Source organism: Panicum hallii, chromosome 3 (genome assembly GCF_002211085.1).
Source record: "Panicum hallii strain FIL2 chromosome 3, PHallii_v3.1, whole genome shotgun sequence".
Classification (NCBI taxonomy): Eukaryota; Viridiplantae; Streptophyta; class Magnoliopsida; order Poales; family Poaceae; genus Panicum; species Panicum hallii.
The window spans coordinates 12,544,650-12,563,447 of record NC_038044.1 but is presented as its reverse complement, the minus strand read 5'-3'; the positions used below and the strand labels follow the sequence as shown (position 1 = coordinate 12,563,447).

The following is an 18,798-nucleotide window of genomic DNA, read 5'->3' as shown; positions in this document are numbered from 1 at the left end:
ACGAATTGTATTCTGGGCCGTATGGCTTTTTCTTTTGACTTTGCACGTGTTGAACTTATATCTGAAAAGAACTATTTCAGAAGTTTATACCTCTGATATTTCCTATTGCTCGTTGTACTTCTCTCTATCTGGATTAGGGGATTCATTATTTGTTTCTAGAAAGGCATCTTTTGGGATACATACCTACGGAAAGATGAAGTCTTAAGTACCTGAACACCTTTTAACATCACAAAAACAATAGAGTCCCCGTCTAATAGGAAATACCAAATTTTTATCCAATATAGATTTTTATATCATATATGAATTCTTTACAATAATATAGATCATTAGATCTTCATAAAGTCCAACGGTGTAATTTTTTCTTCTTTTCTGATTAATATGGGAATTTTTAGACCCTCTCGGTGAACGTTGCGTCTTCTTTTAATACTATTGTATTAAGATAAACGATAAATTACAAAACCCATTGCATAAATGGAATCTAATTTGCGAGACGAATCCATTAAATCTAATTAGTCTATGATTTGATAATGTTGTGCTACAGTAAATATGTTCTAATGATGGATTAATTAGGTTTAATAGATTTGTCTCATAAATTAGTCTCCACTTATATAATTAGTTTTACAATTAGATTATATTTAGTCCTTTAATTTGCATCCAAATGTCCGATATGATCCGGATAAAAAATTAATCCGTGTATGCAAATACCCTCCCTCTCGTCCCAACAGTAAAAAACACTTCACTGTCGAAACAGCTGACGGAGTACAACAAAGACACGGCAGCAGCGGTTCCGTCAGCTCCGTGCTACGCTGCTAGTTGGTCCACAAAATAAGGTTGGAAGGGGTACTGATTTGCAATCTGAGCACGCAGTGAAACGGCGTTGCTTTCAGACCTGGATTTCCAGAAGATGACACCCTAGTGTGACAAAGTTTCAGAGAGTGACATTCCCGTCAGATATTCGCAGCCAACTGATTGAGCTGCCGTGCTGCAGGAATCCTTATCCACCCTCTCGTCCACGAGCTTTAAGGCAAGTTCATCAAATAATCCATGTCTTTTACCGTACCAATCCACTAAACTTTTTTTTGAAAAATTAATCAACTATAATCTATGTGCTGCTGTTTGGCAGTAGCCTTTGCTAGCTGACGTGATTCCCTCGACGGTTAGCCGGTCCACGGCCGTCAGATCGACAGGGACCGTGAGGATCGGACGGTTCTGTTCGTACGGCAACACGGCGGCAATCGGTCACCGAGCTCGGTGGCCTTCTTCCATGGAACCCAGTTCTTGGCTCGTGTTTCCCATCTCCATTGCAACTGACACTCCCGACAGTGATTGATGGTGATTCGAGCTGGTTGTTGACTGCACTTGGCCCTCTCCCTCGGGGTTAAGAATGTGATCAAAGTACGCGTGAGGCCAAAATCCTGCAACTCCACAGGTAAAAAATATCAGCCTTCTAGTCTTGTACTCTTTTTTTTTGTTTTTCTTGCTCGACTGCCTTAGTCTTCTACAGTATATTTACTATTTAAAGTTAATTCCTTTAAACCAATAAATCTCTAGCAAAGAAAACTTGGCTACAATTTGGATTGTATTTATACTCTGGTACTATATTATTCCAATACCAATACTAGCAGACAAAAAAAATAAATGAAGAAACCTACTAGTAAGTAGTACTTTGCTCAGAAAGAAAAATCTTGACAAAGGACATCATATATGGATTCAGGCAGAGACTCCGAGCATACTTCGGCCCATTATTCTATGTGGCCTGGTCCAAGCAACTGAGCTTTTCTCGGCCCAGATTGATTTCACAAAAAACAAAGACGTTTGGGTCTAGTCAGCAAAGTACTGCTAGTAGGTTTCTTCGTTTTAGAAAAAAATAGGAAAAGGACTTTTCAAAAAAAAGGAAAAGGGTAGTAGGTTCCTGCATGCAACGATGCATCGTCAGGGATGCAAGTTATATTTATTTTGAGCTATTAGAATGATCCAAAAATTTGATAAAATGAAGTAGAATGGCATTATATAATTAATTTAGGAGGAAAATAAATTAGAATGGTATGCCATCATAACTATTTAGTTAATCCATAAAATACCATTGGGTATCCAGGTGCATACCTTGTTCCGCAGAGGGTGGAGGGAAAAATTGCAGGTAGCAGAAGGACGCAACCACCAACCCTGCAAAGTTACACCAACGAGGGATCTCTGTTCAGATCAGTAGTTGGCAACAGATGTGAGCCAGCTGAACCGATAAGCCTACCGAGAATTCCACTGGCAAACACATCTTGCCAATGGTGCCAGTAGTCATCCACCCTCGAGATGGCGACCATGGTAGCCAGAAGCAGCGGCAGGAGGACGATGCAGAGCTTGGCCACATGGCCGCGCCGGTCGAACGCCTTGATCTTGCCGGCCAGGTACCACGACAGGAAGCCTAGCCCAGCGAAGGACCCTGCGATGATTTTAAGCCGGAGTTTTCAGGATCCAATGGTAGGCTGTTTATTGCACACAGCAAATGGCTTGCAGAGATGCAGGTAGCCGCTTACATGAAGAATGGCCACTTGGGAAGCTCTTGTGCCCTTCTTTGATCACAGCCGGGTCGCCGTGGCATATGACTTGTGTAGTGATGTTGTTGAACTTCTGAATTTACGACAGCGACACATCGAATCATGGAGCAATGAGATCATGGTGCGTCACGTTGTGGCGAGAAAAAGAAACAGGCTAGCGAACTCTGAAGTTTGTGACGGTTCAGACCATGGAGGTTCAGAACAGAACTCACCGGCACTCCGTCAGGGAAGCAGCGCCAGAAGAAATTGGGGCGCGGCCGGCCAACTCCGTCCTTGATCGCGTCTGTCAGGACGCCGGTGATGAGCACGGAGAACAGAAGGCCTGCTCAGCCACAGCAACACATGGCAACCACATTGTCAGAACACACCAGCACAGCGGGCACAGCTGCAGAAGAACAACCGCAGCAAAGTGACTCCAGTGCAAGAAGAGCTTGCCTAGAATGGCATGGTGCATGTCATAGACGTTCCTCCGCTTCATGTAGATCCCGACGATGATGATGATCGGCCCGATGACTGCGTATATCTGCGCGACCTCAATGCAAGACAGCGATGTTTAATCCAGCGAATTATATATTTTTCTTATTTTTTGTTTGCAGGGAAGGTTCAAGGCTGTGCAGACGTAACGTACCGGCACGGCCCAGACGGGGACGGTGTTGCTCTTCAGCGGGTACCGGAGGTCGGCCATCATGTCCTCGCCGACGAACCGGTGGAACGGCTCGATGAGGTTGAGCCCCACGTCGATGGCGACGAGAAGGGTCAGCACGACCCAGTCGTACAGGTGCAGCCTCGCGACCTTGCCTCCGTGGGTCTTCAGGTACGGGTGCGGGGGGCCCAGGCGGATGAGCGGCGGTGTAGGCGTCGGCGGCGGCGGAGGCATCTTCTCCTCTCCCTGTTCGCCTGATCGGACAGGGCAGCTGCAGGAGTCAAGGCGGGCGCTGCTTGCTGCTAGTACATGGCAGCTGCAGCGGCCGGTTAGGAAGGGGATCAACAACTCGTCGGTCCGGCCGGCAGGCTGCTGCAACCGCCGCGATCCGGACATCCCGAGCACAGGGGAGGGAGACGACGCGCATGACATTACTAGAGAGTACTCACAGAGGAGAGGCGTTGCGTCCTGCGCTGTAATAGAGGTCAACGGCCTCGGCCACGAGCTCGCTCCTCTTCGATCCTCCTTCCATGCACGACGGCAGCGAGCAATGAACAGACAGCGAAGCCACCTGATTAAACGATACATGGAATGCGCGTTTCGCTGTATTTTTTTAGGTGAAAATTGGTGAACAACCAGGGCAGGTTCAGAAGGGCGCAGGGTTTTCTGCCGCGGATTCGTAGAAGAGAAGGCTGAAGACTTCGCGGTAATTTGTTCGCCAGGGGAAGCAACCGCTGCATCTGTGGCTTGCAGGCTTGGAATCATCCAAGAACATCGCGTCTCAATTCAACAGAAATGCTGGTCATTTGAAATCTTTCCCACCGACTAGTAAGCAGGATTGCATATAAGAATCAGTGGATCGTACTGCTGCATTGACCGGCTCCACGGTCAGCTGGAAGGCACAAATTCAGAGATTCTGAAGGGACCGCGCGGGTTCATAAGCTATTGCCATCTCATGTGCAGAACTAAATCTGGATCGGCAACAGCGATCTGGCTCCTGACCGATCACTAGCACCGCAAACGGTGATGTGGAGAGATATTCCAGAAACAGGTGGACGACGAGATACCTTCAAAGATCCTCAGAAGACAATGTGTCTGCGTTGCTAGTACGCCATCTCGATCAGCACGAACTGTGCATCATTTCGATCTGGCCCTTGCAGCTAGGGCCACTTGCAGACAATGAAGCCCAAACTTGCCATGTCATCAGTCATCAGTATTCAGTAGTCAGGAATGCATGGGACCACTATTTCTGCGTTAAGCCCTCGCCATCAGTAGTCTGTACGTAGTCGGACATAAATCCTGGTTGTTTAACTGTATAGGAGCGAAGTGGAACAGAGCGGCTTCGTCCTAGATTCTAGGAACGGAGCCGCTTTGTTCCGTGTTTGGTAAACTGGAACGGAGCGGCTCTATTTTTTATTTGGTTGCAGAGTGAACCGGAACAGAGCGACTCCATCCAGTGTTTGGTTGAGGAGTCAACCTGTGCACAGAGACGGGAGAGCGAGGCAGAAGCGAGTCCGGAGCAGAGCGGATCTGTCCGCCCGATTTTTTAGAGAGGGCTCGTTCGGCATCTAACGGGAATATTCCTATCAGGAGCCGTTCCGCTCCACAAGTCTGGCAACCAAATATCTGCAAAAGTAGGATGGAACGGCTCCGTTCTACTTCGCTCCCCAACCAAACGCACCCTCAGTGACTAAGCATATGAAAACCAGTGGATTGTACTACCGCATTGACTCTCTTAAAAGAAAACGAAATTCAGACAATCTCACCTGAGATTTTTTTTTCTTTAATACGCAGGAGAGCTGTGCATCGTTATCTTAATTGTATTAAGACGGAAAGAATCTCACCAAGAGGACGGCAGGGGTTCATACGTTAATGCCATTTGTTGACAGAACCAAAACTGGATCGGCAACAGGCCAACAGCGATCAGGTGGTTTCTCACCCGTTCACCAAAACTGAGATCAAAAGACATTCACGTATCCCTCCACTTGCAGGCGGGGCGGTATATGTAGCCAATAAATGGGCTCAACCCAATAGCAAATAGGCACGCAGGTCCAACATACAACGCAGCTCTCCGGCCCCGCTCGGCGCATTTCTTAATTTCGTCGACTAGAAAAATAGTAATAAAGCTGTCGAAAGAATATATATTCGTCGGTCGGCCGAAAAAAATAGACCGACGGAATAAAATCGACGAAAATGAACGTATTTTCATCGGCAACCGAGAAAAATACATCTCTTTTCGTCGGCCTCGTAGGCCGACGAAAATACACACCATATTTTCGTCGGTCCGAGAAGCCGACGAAAAAGATACAGTTTTTTTCGTCGGTCTCGAAGACCGACGAAATAATAGTAGTTAGATTTGTCGGCTTACACAAGCCGACGAAAATAATAGCAGGGGCGACGGGGCCGCGCGGGGCCAGGGCCGGCGGCGGCGGGGCGGGGACGGCAGCGGCCCGAGGGGGCAGGGGTGGGGGCGTTGGCGGCGGCGGCGCGCGGGGAAACCAGACAAACAAAACGTGGGAAGCCAGCTACTTAGGGCACCGGTATTTTCGTCGGCTTCATTTGAGCCGACGAAATTATATTTATTTTCGTCGATCTCAGCTAAGCCGATGAAAATATAGCCTTTGTTTCGTCGGCCCGTGCCAAGCCGATAAAAATAAGTATAATTTTGTCGGCTTACACAAGCCGACGAACTAATTTGGTAGTTTTCGTCGGTTTGCCATAGGCCGACGAAACTAAATATGGCCGATGAAATTGAGCTATTTTGGTGCAGTGTTGCAGTGATACTGACAATGCCATTTGTTGACAGAACTAAGAGTGGATTGGCAATAGCGATCTGGTGGTTCCTCACCCATTCACCAAAACTAAGATCAAAAGACATCTCTCGCGAGACTTTGTTCACAAAACTTGGGAAGAGGATGCACCTCCAGTTCTGCACTACCACAAACCGCCATCTCAACGCAAACCGTGCAACATTTTACTGACTCATGCAGTGGTCAGGAACGCACATGAACCCATGTCCCCATTCTTTGTGTTAACCCTGGACTACTACAGCTAAAAAAACCTCTGAAACTGTTCACGTGCACAACCAAAACAATCACCACTCCAGCACAAAAGAAAATCTTGCTATTTAGAAGTATTAAATTAAATCTGTTTACAAAATCTTTGACACAAATGGATGCTAATTTGCGAGATGAATTTAATGAGCCTAATTAATTTATGATTTGCAACAGTAATGTTACAGTAACCATCCGCTATTATAAATTAATACATCTCATTAGATTCGTCTCGGAAATTAGTCAAGAGATTCTGCAATTAATTTTATAATTAAACTTTATTTAATATATTTTAATGATAAATATTTTTTATGTGACAAGACTAAACTTCGACCCTCCGAAACCAAACAACGACGTGAGCTCCTTCGGTGTCCATCAGTCACAACTCACAACCTACACCTGTCAATGGTCACGCCCTACAATCTACGCTAGGCAGAGACGATCGGCCCTTGTATTGTACTAATCCATGACGGCGACGTCTGACCTTCGAGGCAACTACATAGTCAGAGACAACCGGATTTTGCAGAAAGAACTTTCTTCAGTCTCGTGCCCAAGCCAACAGTAGCAAAGCACACTTCACTGCCGAAACAGCTGACGGAGTAGAAGTGTCCAACTGAACAAACACACAACAGCGGCGGTCCCGTCAGCACCGTGCTAATCTGCTAGTTCGTCCACAATAATTGAAACGGGCATCGATTTGCAATTTAAGCAGTGAGATGACGTTGCTGTCAGACATGTTTCCAGAAGATGACACCGGCCTTCCGTGATGAAGTTTCAGAGGCTGACATTCCCGTCAGATATGCGCAGCCAATTGATTGAGCTGCCGTGAAGCTCCCAGCGTTCCTGCGCACCACGGTGGTTGCCGAAAGGGAGGTGTCCCTACTCCGATCCTTATCCACCGTACCCTTTCGTCCAACGAGCTTAGGGCAAGTCCATCGAATAATCCGTAGTTTTTGACCGTACCAATCTACTACTAATCTTTTTCTTTGAAAAATTAGTCGACTAACCTATGTGCTGCTGTTTGGCAGTTGCCTTTGCTAGCTGACGTGTGATTCCTGCGACGGTTAGCCGGTCCACGGCCGTCAGATCGACAGGGACCGCGCGGGATCGGACGGCTGAGGTTGATCGTGACGGTTCCAGGCGCGTGTTTTATCGGCTGCTCGGCTGCCGGCTCGGCGCAGCGCTCGCCCACTTGTCTTCGATCTTCCCGAGTCCTTGTCCTCACCTACCGGCTACCGAGCGCACGAGCGAGCAGCCTTTGAATGGCCCGCGACGGCGGCGGGGGCGGAGGCGGCTCGCCGGGCGCGGAGCGGCGGCGAGTGGCGCTGCGTGCCCTCCTCGCTGGTGGAGAGGCGTCCTCGTCCGCGGTGCCGCCGGCCGCGGCGGAGGTGGATGCCGTGAGGACGCCGAGCAAGGGGCTGCTGCGCGGGCTCCGGTGCACGTCGGCGGCGGCGTCGCAGGCCATCGCGCCGGCTACCGCGGTGGACGCCGCGCGGCCGTCGGCGGACTGGCGCGGCCTCGGGTGCACGTCGGCGCAGGCGCACGCGCCGGCCGCCGCGGCGGAAGCGACGCGGTCCGCGGCCGACTGGCGCGGGCTCGGGTGCGCGGCGGTGGCGGCGTCGCAGGCCCACGCCCCGGCCGCCGCGGTGGACGCCGCGCGGCGCTCCGAGGAGAGGCGCGGGAGGCGGCGGAGGAGCGGGAGGGAGAGGCGGAAGGCGAGGGGCGCGGGCGGCGGCGGCGGCGTCGTCGGTGGTGGGATGGGCGGGGACGTGTGGTGCACTCCGGGGATACCGTTCGCCGCCGAGGCCTCGTCGGTGGACTGCGTGGTGGCGCCGCACCAGACGGCGGGTGCGCGCCGCCGCGCCGATGCCGAGAGGCCGCGCAGAGAGGTATGCTTTGTTTCTCCTTTTTTGTTCTGGATACGGTTGTAGATGCTGAATGCCTGAATGTTTGCATCTTTTCGTAACAACTACATTCCTGTTTTGATTGGATTTCCTGCCTTAGTGTGGTTCAAATTCAGTCATGTTCGATGCGTCATCTGTTCGAAATTCATCACTGTGCTGCTGCAATCCCAGCATTTCGTAGCTGTTTTCGTCATTAATCCATTCGAATTTCTACCTCGTGCTGCCGAATTGACCATCGATTGCTCGGTGACAGAGGCCTGGCGCGCCTCCGGCTCGGAGGATCACCATGCGGGAGCACATGTCCTCGTCTCCCATGAATTCGCCGCCACACCATGACATTCTGTTCATTGATGCCGACCGTGCACCATCCGGCCGAAATACGAGTGGGCGCCGGCACTCGCACGCACGGCTCGAGGAAGAGGTAACGATGCAATTATGCAGAATCTGTTCAGCTTAGCCCGTTGTGTCCTGTGCTGTGCTTGTGCTTGCATATGGACTTTTGCCATTTAACTTTACAGACTACAAAGTTACAATGTGATGTCGCTAGAGTCTTGTGACCTCGTTGTTAGAAAGGTTGATGCCTGCAGTAGGGTGATCCCGTCATAGGTAACTACAGGTGTTGTGTGCTGATTTGGCTCGTTTGTTGTTAGTTGAGAATGTCACGTGATACCCTCCTTATGAAATATGGAGTGTCAACTAAGATGTGACTTTCAGTTAGATATTCAATAGCTAAGAGGCTTTACCCCGGGAAGTGTGTGGCACCGCATGCTATCTACTTGGTGGTAATGTACTCATGTATATTGAGGAGTCGGCAAGAGATATGAGGGGTTCACATGAGAGAAGGTGACACTGTGATAGCCGGAACATGGCTCAGGAATAGTTAGGTGGTCAAGGGGGACCTTTGAGTGTAGATGCAGAGTTGCCGTCCTTTTTCTGGTTACATGCATCCGTGCTGAATCATTGTGCTGGGCCGAGCAACCATGTTGCTGATTCTTTCGGTTAACTACCAAGTTGGTGGAATGATGCTTCCTTTGCTGTATACTGTGCTTTTTTAGAACAGTCCTGGGGTAATGAAGGATATACACCTGACTAAGGATTAAAATTTGGCTGTTCATGTAGGTTCTGAAGTGGCAGTAGGTGTTAAGTAGCTCTATAAGAAGCTATTGAAGAGTGTGAACTAACATCTTGTAAGCCAGAGGCGTTCTTTGGTATTAGATTAGAGTGTTGCAATTACTGGTCAAAGTATTTAGTTGTTCAGGTAAAGCAGTTAACAGTACTGTTTCCATGCCATTTTAGTCTGTCGTCCAATGTACTAGTTGTATACTACAGGTTGTGACACATGGCTGTTGGTGACTGCCGATGCACATTCCTCAGTCATCCATGTGCGTTGAAGATCCAGCAGTATTTTTTTTTTCAGAGGAGATTGTATTTAGTCAGGATATGCTTTCTCCGAAGATTATGAACTCATGATTTCTTCTTTCATTTTCAACTCTTATTTACAACTTGCAGATGATGATGTTCCGAACAAGGATATTACTAGGAAGAATGGGTATGTATGATCAGTATCAGGATTGGCGCCTCGATGTTGATAACATGACATATGAGGTACCCTCCCACTGAATATCATATATAACAGAAAGTTTACATGGTCATCATCGCTCACACTATTTCGCTTGGCAGGAACTGCTTGATCTGGAGGACCGAATTGGATACGTAAGTACAGGGCTGCGTGAGGATGAGATCACTCGAAGCCTTAGGATGGTCAAATACTCAGCGTTCAACCCCAAGCATTTTTCTACAGAAATGGATAGGAGATGTAGCATTTGCCAAGTATGTCCCTTCTCTTTCGCCTTAGCCCCTCACGAACTGTACTGTACTTTGCATTGCCACCTGATGCTTAGCTACCTATTCCATTTCAATTTTCAGGAAGAGTTCGAAGCAAATGAAGAAACTGGGAAGCTGAGTTGTCGCCACAGCTATCATGTGCATTGCATTAAGCAGTGGCTTTCTCAAAAGAATGCTTGCCCTGTTTGCAAGACCACTGTCTCAAATACCTGAAGTCCCACTCTAGACCACACTTTATTTACCGAGTAATTGAATTAAAATGTAAAGGATTAGTTTTCTTTTGTTGTTGCACAGCCCTCCGCATACACGCTCGTACAAGCATAGGATCCAAGAGTTTATTTGCATATAGAATTACAAGTTCTTTTGTTTTTACATGGATTATTGAGTGCTCCATCTATCTAGTGCTGGTTCAATGCATCTGCTGTTGAGAAAGTTGTTGCTTCTGCTGTGTTATTGGCGAGAGAAGGTCATTGGGGGAGGATTACTTCACTGCAAAGATGTCTATAAATCCTAAAAACGCTGAGAGCGCGCAGCAGCGAGGGGCTTGCAAAGATCATCCTGCGTGCTCCTTGCCGAGTTGCCCATCTTCGTCGTTCGTTTCTCGGGCCTTGGCAAGAAGTGGGCACTAGGGCCCCTGAGATTCTAGCCCATTTAACGCTCTGGCTCGATCTAGGTCGCCTCGGTCTTCGCCTGGTGTCTCAGGCTAATCAGAGTGCGGTTTTAAGAACGCTACATCAGTTTGGGGATGAACGAAACACTATGTATTAATGGAGAGTTTCATTTCACTGTTTCCAAAGCTAACAAGTGATCTATTGGCGCACGGGATCCCCATGAAACAACGGCGGTCGTAGTGGTCGTTTCACGCCATTTCCAACGTCTTGGAAACGAGTTAGCAGAGTGTCATGGGGATGAAACTGGTTCCTTCTCTTCCCTCATTAAATCAGTGCCAAATCATTAAAAATATTGATGTGTCATGGTAATTAATATCATGAAACTCAACATAAAACTCCTATTGTGATTAGCCTTAGGCAGCGGCGACGCTCCATAGTCCATTCAGCTACGCAACCAAATGGCTGACGTGGACACCATCATCTTGTCACCGGTCTTGAGAACATGAGGATCTGGTGTACATGTACAGTAACATTCACTCCCTCTGTCAAAAAAGAATGCAATTGCGATGTATCTGGACAATGCGACGTCCAGTGCATATCCGGAATTGTATTCTTTGTTGGAACAGAGTAGTATGTGAAAAACATGAGCAACTCAAATCTGGCCCCTACATTTCCCTGCAATGAGTTTCACCTTTCACGTACTTCGGCACCAGTGTCCTCCTCTTCTTCACTTTGATGCTGAACGAAGGCGAACTTTCGCGCCGCAAATGGCGACGGTGTCTCTGTCCTCCTCGACGTCGTCGGCAATGCATCCTCCTCCCGTGCTCGTCTCCTTTCTGTCCGCGCGCGCCGCAAGCCACCACGTGGTTCGCGCTCTCCTGCGCGCTGATCATCCGCAGCCTCCGGCTGTCATTTCTCCGATCTCCCTCTCGATCGCCTCAGCCCGCATCACCACCTCTTTCTCGCCGGCATGCAGCGCCTCCACCCACGCCTCCGCCGCGGCCACCTTCTTAACGGCGACCGCGCGGACGACCTCGGTGCGGCCGGTCAGGTACTCGTACTCGAACCTGGGGATCGTCACGCTCCCGGACCTCTGCGACATCGCGGCCGCCCTGGCCTGCGTCGCGCTGCCGACGATGGCCCTGAGCTTCACCGTCGCCGCGGCCTCCGACGCCCTCGCCGCCTCGAGCTCCTTGACCGACTCCCGGATCCTCTGCTCGGACGCGGCGATCTCGGCGCCGACGGTCTCCGCGTGTTCCCGGACGCACCGGTTCTCCAGCTCCATCAGCTCCCTCTCCTTCTCCGCCGCCTCGGTCTCCTCGCCCAGCTGCCGCAGCGCGGCCGACAGCTTGGAGAGCATCGCCTCGGCCCTCTCGTCAGCGGCCGTGGCGGCGTCCAGCCGGGACCGGGCCCTGACCAGCCTGGCGCTCAGCTGCTGCACCTGCGCGCTGGCCCTCTTCTCCTGCTCCGTGAGCCGGTCGATCTCCTCGGCGACCCGCGCCGTCTCCCTGCGCGTGCGTTCCGTGGAGTTGGTGAACCGGATGCCCTCTTCTTTGATGGACTCCAGCTCTATCCTCGCCGAGGTCAGCTCGGCTTCCGCCGCAGCCTGCAGCGACGAGCGATCGTCGTGTTCCCCGTGTCGCGTGACCGTCAGCGCGGACTCGCCGTTCTCGACGTGGTCCGCCTCCCCCGTCGCTGGCACCATCGCCATCTCCGCGGGCTCGAGCCCCACGTCGGAGCTGCTCGCCGTGGCGAACCTCTCATCAGGGTCACTCGCGCGGCTCGTGTCTTTCTGCAGGCTCTGAACGCGCGTCCACGTGTCCTGCGACTGCATGCCCTTGCGGGATCCGTCGGCTTCGGCGAGCTCTGCTATGCCGCGGTCCTCGCTTTCCTCGCCGGCCTCTCGCTTCACGCGGTCGAGGGGACGCGAGCCGGAGCTCAGCACCCTGGGCGTCGGCGTCTCGGCGTCCCTCTCGGCCTCGGCCTTGGCCTTGGCCTCCCTTGCCTCCTCCACCTCGCGCTGCAGTTTCCGGAGCTCCCTCTTGACGCGGTCCAGCTCGTGCATCACCTCGACGTACAGCGAGTTGCTCTGATCCTGAGCCTGCACGGCGTCTGGTGCCTCGGCGTCCGCGAGCACCTTCTTGCTCCTGCTGCCACCGCTGCCGGCGGCACGCGTTCTTTGGAGCTCCGACTCCGACCTGTGAGACCTCGCCTTTGCGTTGGCCTGCTCGAGTTGCCGCTCCAGCTCGCTAGCCATGGTACTTGCCCTCGACAGCTCGGCCTCGGCACGGGCGCGCTCTCGCTCCGCGAGGGGCCTGCGCTGGTGGACGTGCAGCCTCTCCACGCTGGGACTCGCCGGTGATTCTCCCGCAGGTGAAAATTTCTGCACGCGCCGTGGTGGATGTCAGGCACAACGCAACAGTACAAATCGGCAAGTAACAGAGATTCAGATGGCACCTGTACCTTTTGGGTGGCTCTTCTCCTGCTCCTCACTGGCCTCCTCACATCGATGCTCTGACCAAAGATGCTCATGGCCTCTACTGATCTGCTCTCTTCCGAGTTCTGATCCATTTTACTCTCCCTATTTTTGCAAGATCTCCCGGAACCTGGAAGCTATGGTTATATAGGAGAAGGAAGAAGCTAAAGGAGTCCGGAGCCGTGAGCTATCAGAGATGGGCAAGCGTCGGCTTTGCGATTCCAAGCCGGAATGCCTGGCAAAATTCAGGAGCTCGCTACAATACATCGCCGTCGCAGCCATACATTATCCACCCTGTTCCTGTCACAGCCTCCTTCTAGAAAGCAGCGTACCTGGCCGGTGGTTGCGATCTGTCCCCAGCTCGCGCTTCCTTGTTAAGTCAGTTGACAGCGTATCATCACGGTAATCTTGAACAGCTTTCGTGGTGCATTGCCCTGTCATATTCAGCAATCTAAATATCTGATAGACAGCAGCAGATGCTACCATCTGCCACTAAATTATGATCCGGAGATGTGTCCTCACAGCTCTTCTCTTGCGTCATCCAAGTTAGCTGCATCAATCAGGCTCGCCGCATGGTGAGCAAGATACAATGCCCGTGCCTTGGGGACTCCTAATACAGCACGGGCACAACCGGCCGGTTTCCTTTGCCTTTTGTCGCTTATGCGTACGGCGAGCCAGCCCAATCCTTGAACAGAACAAACCGCGTGCAATTGTAACATCACCATTGTTATGTGAGATTCCTGCTGGAAAATACTGTCAGGGGCCAGATCAGATCAGCTGTGACGAGAACGTGTATGCGTATGCAGCAGCGAGGAGACGCAGCACCTGATGAACTGATGGTCTGGTGGCGAGGCAGTTGGCTGCTCCTGCCTCCTGGGCCCTGGCTGGCGAGTAGAAAATGAAGGAGAAACTGACAGCTCCATGAGCGTTAGAAGTTCCTAGACTCGCCGGTCTCGATCGCCAATCATCATCAGGCGCAAGTGTTACGCGAGAAATGCAGAAGCAAATCAAGCAGCAATCAGGCACGGACGCCCAAGACACACGCCTGCCACGGCAGCAGCTGCGGCGGAGACACGCGACGAGATGGCCGCAGGCGTGGAAAGCAGCGGCCACGGCAGAGGGCAAGGAGAGGCGGGCGCGGGCCGGGGGAGCCACCCGCAGCCGCAGGCGGCGGCGGTAGTCGCGACGCCAGCGCAGGGGCAGGCGGCGGCGTCGGAGTGCACGGCCGCGTGCTGCGTCCTGTGCGCATGCCTGCCCGTGGCCGCGCGCGCGGGGCTGCGCCCGGCCGCGGCGCGCCCGGGGCGTCCTGGCTCCGAGTGCCTCCTCGACGTCCTCGTCCTCGTTCTCCGACGAGGAAATTGGCAACACGATCTACGGAAGGAGAAGCGCCGCCGCGGGCGCCACCTCGGCATTCTCGTGAGCGTCTGGCGGCAGCAGCAGCGCGCGTGAGCAGGGCTCGGCCGCCGAGCTGCAGCGGCGGTGCTGCACGGTGCCACGGACGGAGGCGTGCTCGTGGGCTAATCGGGCCGGCCCGGCACGGTCAGGCCACCGTTGTGCCGTGCCTGGGCCGCCGGCTCAGCCCGTGGACCGGCACGGCCCGACACGGTTAGCTTACCGGGCCTAGATGGGCCGTGCCTAAACCGTGCGGTCCGTGCCCGTGCCGTGTCGGGCCGTGCGGCCCATTTGGCCATCTATGTCTGCAGGGATAGTGCAAAGCTGTTTTTATTTCCCCTCCCTCTCTGCTCAGTGTCTTGTTGATCTGCCATCCTCTTACGCCGTGTCAGCATGTTGGAGAATTTATGTCATGGTTAACAGATTCTACATCTTAGTATCTAAAACAATTCAGGAAAGCGAAGCATATTACACATGCGATTCAGGATGAACGGGAGAGACTGCATCAGGTGTGGCTCAGGAGCAAGAGGTGACAAAGGTTAAAAAAAAAGATAGGTGGCAGTGACACTGAGAATTTAGGTCGTAACAAAAAAAACAGTATTTCTTTCAATATCTATTGTACAAGCAGATAAAATAACCTGACATACAATGCACCAGATTGCGTTCAGATCTGAAACCTACAACTATGAACATCAATCCGATGGCATCTAGCCCATACAAATAAGAGCCACAATTAAAAAAAAATGTACAGCCAGAGTCAAAGAAAATATGGGACCGCACTCCTTGGCCCTCGCATCTGGTTGTTTTCCTCTGTCTCGGTGAAGAACTTGACCTCCCTTTCCTGCCAACAGAGAGGGAAGGGGGAAGATAAAGCACAAGAAAATAATCCCAAAACCGGAACTACTGTAAGCACAGACCAGTATATAAGATGCTGCAACAACTTGGCTGCTTAAAATTTTCTTTTAGCTAAATTAGATGGAAGCCACTGGAAGTTTTTTAGTTTTTACTGTTATACCGATAGGACGCACAAAGAAAAAGCTTTCAACACTTGAACTGATCCAACTCCCAGCTACATTAAGTACACTATGTTGAAGGAAGAAGCGAATCACTATACAGAGGAATTTTTTAGTCTGTTCACTACATGAGTAAGCTATCAGGGCTCAATATTGTCACCTTACTTCCAATATGTACACAGTAGAAAATTGGCTTGATGTAAACAATCAAAGATCAATAAGAAGGATTCCTTTGAATGTTTCTAATGCAAGTAAAACATCCTCAATTTGAAGTCGGCCATCCAAATACCAGGAGATAAAACAGATAACAAAAAAAAGGATTAAGAGCTGGTGCATGAATGGGGATGAAGTGACCTACCATATTTTCACTGAAGCTTAGTATAGAAGCAACATTGCCACATCTGTAGCAATAATTAGGCGCAGACCACACCTAGAAAAAGAAGGAAAAGAAGTAGTGAGCGTATGGAACTGCATTTTGAGGCAAGTCGACACGCGAAATGAAAACTCACAGTTACAAGGCCTTTATCAAACATGTACTTCAGGCCTTCCTGGACCAGTTGATGGGCCCGGCAAACTAACTCAATCTTATTAATATGGTTGAACTGCATTGAGAAAAGGCACAGCAGTAAGAAGCTTTTACTTGACATATTATTACTATAAGTAAAAAAATGAAAAGAAAATCAAATTTATTTTCTTACCTCTTGAGTCACCCTTGTTCCAAAAAGCCAACCTGCTCCACGGGGACTAACTGCCCATGTATCTATCTCTTCCGGGTCACTCCACATCAGATCACAGAAAGGGCCTTCATGGGGAATTTCACAATTGCGATCGATGACTCGTATCTGGCCACAGCAAAATGTGGATTATCCTTCAGTTAATGACCTGTATCCTTATTATCTGATGCAGTGATGCTTCTATTAATGAATGTATCCTTCAAAACATAAAGGGCACAACATGCTCCCAACTAATTTGGCAAAGGAAAGGATAAAAAGGCCATAATATTGCATCAGAATTTGTGAATAAACACATGTTACGATAGTTCATCAGGACAATGTAAATGGAAACATCTTGTGAAATAAAGACAAATAAAGAGAATCACTAACCTGATCGACAGTCCGTACATCAGGTGAAAGGCCACCATGAACACAAAGGACCTAATTAATATTCAACATGACATTGAGTATCATTTGTCATGGCACAAACTCACAGCTTACAATTTCTTTACCTGTAACTTACCGTGCCATTAATGATTGCTGAAAGAGTAAGGTAATCAAAAACATCAGTACAATATCGCCATGCATTGGCATTTCCATACTTCCTCTGACACTCATCATAAAAACCATACACCTAAAAGAAGAAATAAATAAATTAGCTTTTCCCATGACAGAGAGTCCACAAGATGCAGGAGTGCACCAAACTAAATGAGATTGCGATTGCAAGAGAAATGTGCGAATGCAAATTAAAGAAACTGTAAAGTGGGGGAACAATCTTTATACAGACAGAATTACCTGTGTCAACTGCCTGCTTTCATGATTGCCACGTAGAAGGGTTATGTGCGCAGGGTACCTACAACATACAGAAAATGGATGAAACAACAAGAAATTTGAATGATGCCTAAAATAACGTATTAAGAAGAAGCCTCCAGAAAGAGCAAAACAAGTTCGGAATCAAACAGAAATAACTGATTAGACTGATCAACCAAAATGGAGCTAAAATAAGTTTGCTACTCTTAGGAAATTTTTAATAAGGAATAATAAAGGGCCAATGTTTCGCTTTGTAGATAGAATAGTATATATCGCGGCCACCTTTATGTTTCAACTTACTAACACAGCTAACGGTAATAGATAGAAACTTTCTAGAAGCATTTTATACTAAATCCCATGCGCCCAATCACTAACAAGAACATTGTAAATTACCGACAAGCAGTGTTTTAGAAAGTCGGGCAGTGGATTGGTTCATATTGCCCAGGCGGCCAATTTTTTTCAAGCAGTGCCGACAAACTAAAAACTACAAGATAAATTGATCTTGACACTATTTTGAATAAGGACCAAGGAAATCAGCAGCAAATTGACATGTATGCATGAAAGTTCTAATTCAATCGCCATAATTATGTAGATTCTAGGCATAAGCTAAGAAGGTCTTAATTTCTGCAAAACTTATCTGGATGTTTCTCATGTAATTCAATAACACTTGTTTGTTTGGTTACATGACATCAAGGAAACAATGTCGCAATTGGGTCAGTAATCAAGTACTTAGTGTAATGCTCAAGACTCTGGCATCACATCGACCATGACAAAACAATACCCAAGCAGGCATTTAATGCAATACCTTGCTTTTAGGAGCAAAAGGATTGTGAAAACCTCTAGGCTGTTGAATCCACGATCCACAAAGTCACCCTGCAAGCCAGTCCAACCTCAGGTTAGGAATCAGGGGATACCAATCCAACAGGATATTCAACCACAAGAACAGCAATAGCTCAAGAACAGACCATAAATATGTAATTCGTATTGGGGACATGCCCTCCAGTCGCAAAGAGTTTCATCAAGTCATGAAACTGCCCGTGGATGTCGCCACATACTGTCACGGGGCTGTTGACAGGCTGCACATTCGACTCCTCGATGAGAATCTCCTTCACCTGAACCATCAACACACAGAGCCGTCGATCATAACAAAATTCATACAGCACTCCCACGCAGCAAATAGATACAAAGTCCCGTTACAGCACGGGAATCAGAGAAGGCGACCATTTCTCCAACTCGTGCCACCGAATTCCCAGCTCAGCTTATTCGACAACAACAGGTAGAAGCGAATGCGCTGGGCAGAGACAAAACCCTAGAGGAGGGAGGACAGCATCGGGGAGTCGGGAGGAGCTTACGTATTCGCAGAGGGACTGGAGCTCGTGCTCGGCGAGGTGATGCCCCTCCTTGACCTTGGCGATCCACAGATCCAAATCCATGCCCAGACGGCTGAAATCCCCAGCGCCAAGCCGCCAATTCGAGTACCCCCTATGGACTAGGGTTTCGTGGATTGCTGTGGTAGATTGGGGGGAGGTGGCGAATTGATGGATCTTCTCTTCGGTTTGTTAACCAAATTGACCACGACGGCGTGGAGAGAAGAGGAAGCGAAGGACAGTTCCGGGAGAGAGAGACGAACAGCCGAACAGGCGATTTTTTGCGTAAGCTTTGAACGATTTTTCTTTTCTGACACGGGCTTTGGACGAATCTTTTTCACTTCAAACTTCAAAGGATATTTCCCCATTTATTATTACCCTGGTAAAGTTGGATTTCTCTGGCTTGTGGCTTGTCGCCCTGG

At 49.7% G+C, this 18,798-nt stretch overlaps 4 protein-coding genes across 5 annotated transcripts; 1 reads left to right on the top strand and 3 right to left on the bottom strand.

Annotated features, from left to right (window-relative positions):
• Positions 1 to 844: 844 nt before the first annotated feature.
• On the bottom strand, positions 845 to 3,730 carry LOC112886528 (lipid phosphate phosphatase 2-like). 2 transcript variants are annotated; one of them, XM_025952452.1, is made up of 8 exons: positions 3,642 to 3,730; positions 3,178 to 3,508; positions 2,985 to 3,072; positions 2,762 to 2,871; positions 2,529 to 2,622; positions 2,246 to 2,434; positions 2,104 to 2,163; positions 845 to 1,415 (listed from the first exon to the last, which is right to left on the bottom strand). In XM_025952452.1, exons 1-8 carry the CDS (start codon positions 3,722 to 3,724, stop codon positions 1,240 to 1,242), a joined length of 1,131 nt encoding a protein of 376 aa, XP_025808237.1. In that variant the 5' UTR covers positions 3,725 to 3,730; the 3' UTR covers positions 845 to 1,239. The 2 variants fall into 2 exon arrangements, with proteins under 2 accessions (XP_025808237.1, XP_025808236.1); XM_025952451.1 differs by having other exon boundaries at positions 3,178 to 3,657.
• Positions 3,731 to 7,415: 3,685 nt separating this feature from the next.
• Positions 7,416 to 10,428, top strand: LOC112887513. Its single transcript, XM_025953702.1, has 5 exons — positions 7,416 to 8,134; positions 8,403 to 8,570; positions 9,659 to 9,754; positions 9,830 to 9,979; positions 10,076 to 10,428. The coding sequence occupies exons 1-5, from the start codon at positions 7,508 to 7,510 to the stop codon at positions 10,205 to 10,207; spliced, it is 1,173 nt and encodes a 390-aa protein (XP_025809487.1). The 5' UTR covers positions 7,416 to 7,507; the 3' UTR covers positions 10,208 to 10,428.
• A 671-nt stretch (positions 10,429 to 11,099) lies between these two features.
• Positions 11,100 to 13,225, bottom strand: LOC112887512 (protein PLASTID MOVEMENT IMPAIRED 2-like). The gene is made up of 2 exons (XM_025953700.1): positions 13,069 to 13,225; positions 11,100 to 12,988 (listed from the first exon to the last, which is right to left on the bottom strand). Exons 1-2 carry the CDS (start codon positions 13,174 to 13,176, stop codon positions 11,495 to 11,497), a joined length of 1,602 nt encoding a protein of 533 aa, XP_025809485.1. The 5' UTR covers positions 13,177 to 13,225; the 3' UTR covers positions 11,100 to 11,494.
• A 1,822-nt stretch (positions 13,226 to 15,047) lies between these two features.
• Positions 15,048 to 18,711, bottom strand: LOC112887776 (phytochrome-associated serine/threonine-protein phosphatase 3). The gene is made up of 10 exons (XM_025954042.1): positions 18,362 to 18,711; positions 17,975 to 18,121; positions 17,815 to 17,882; positions 16,995 to 17,052; positions 16,723 to 16,833; positions 16,590 to 16,640; positions 16,185 to 16,328; positions 15,996 to 16,088; positions 15,845 to 15,916; positions 15,048 to 15,314 (listed from the first exon to the last, which is right to left on the bottom strand). The coding sequence occupies exons 1-10, from the start codon at positions 18,440 to 18,442 to the stop codon at positions 15,231 to 15,233; spliced, it is 909 nt and encodes a 302-aa protein (XP_025809827.1). The 5' UTR covers positions 18,443 to 18,711; the 3' UTR covers positions 15,048 to 15,230.
• Between the last annotated feature and the right edge of the window lie 87 nt (positions 18,712 to 18,798).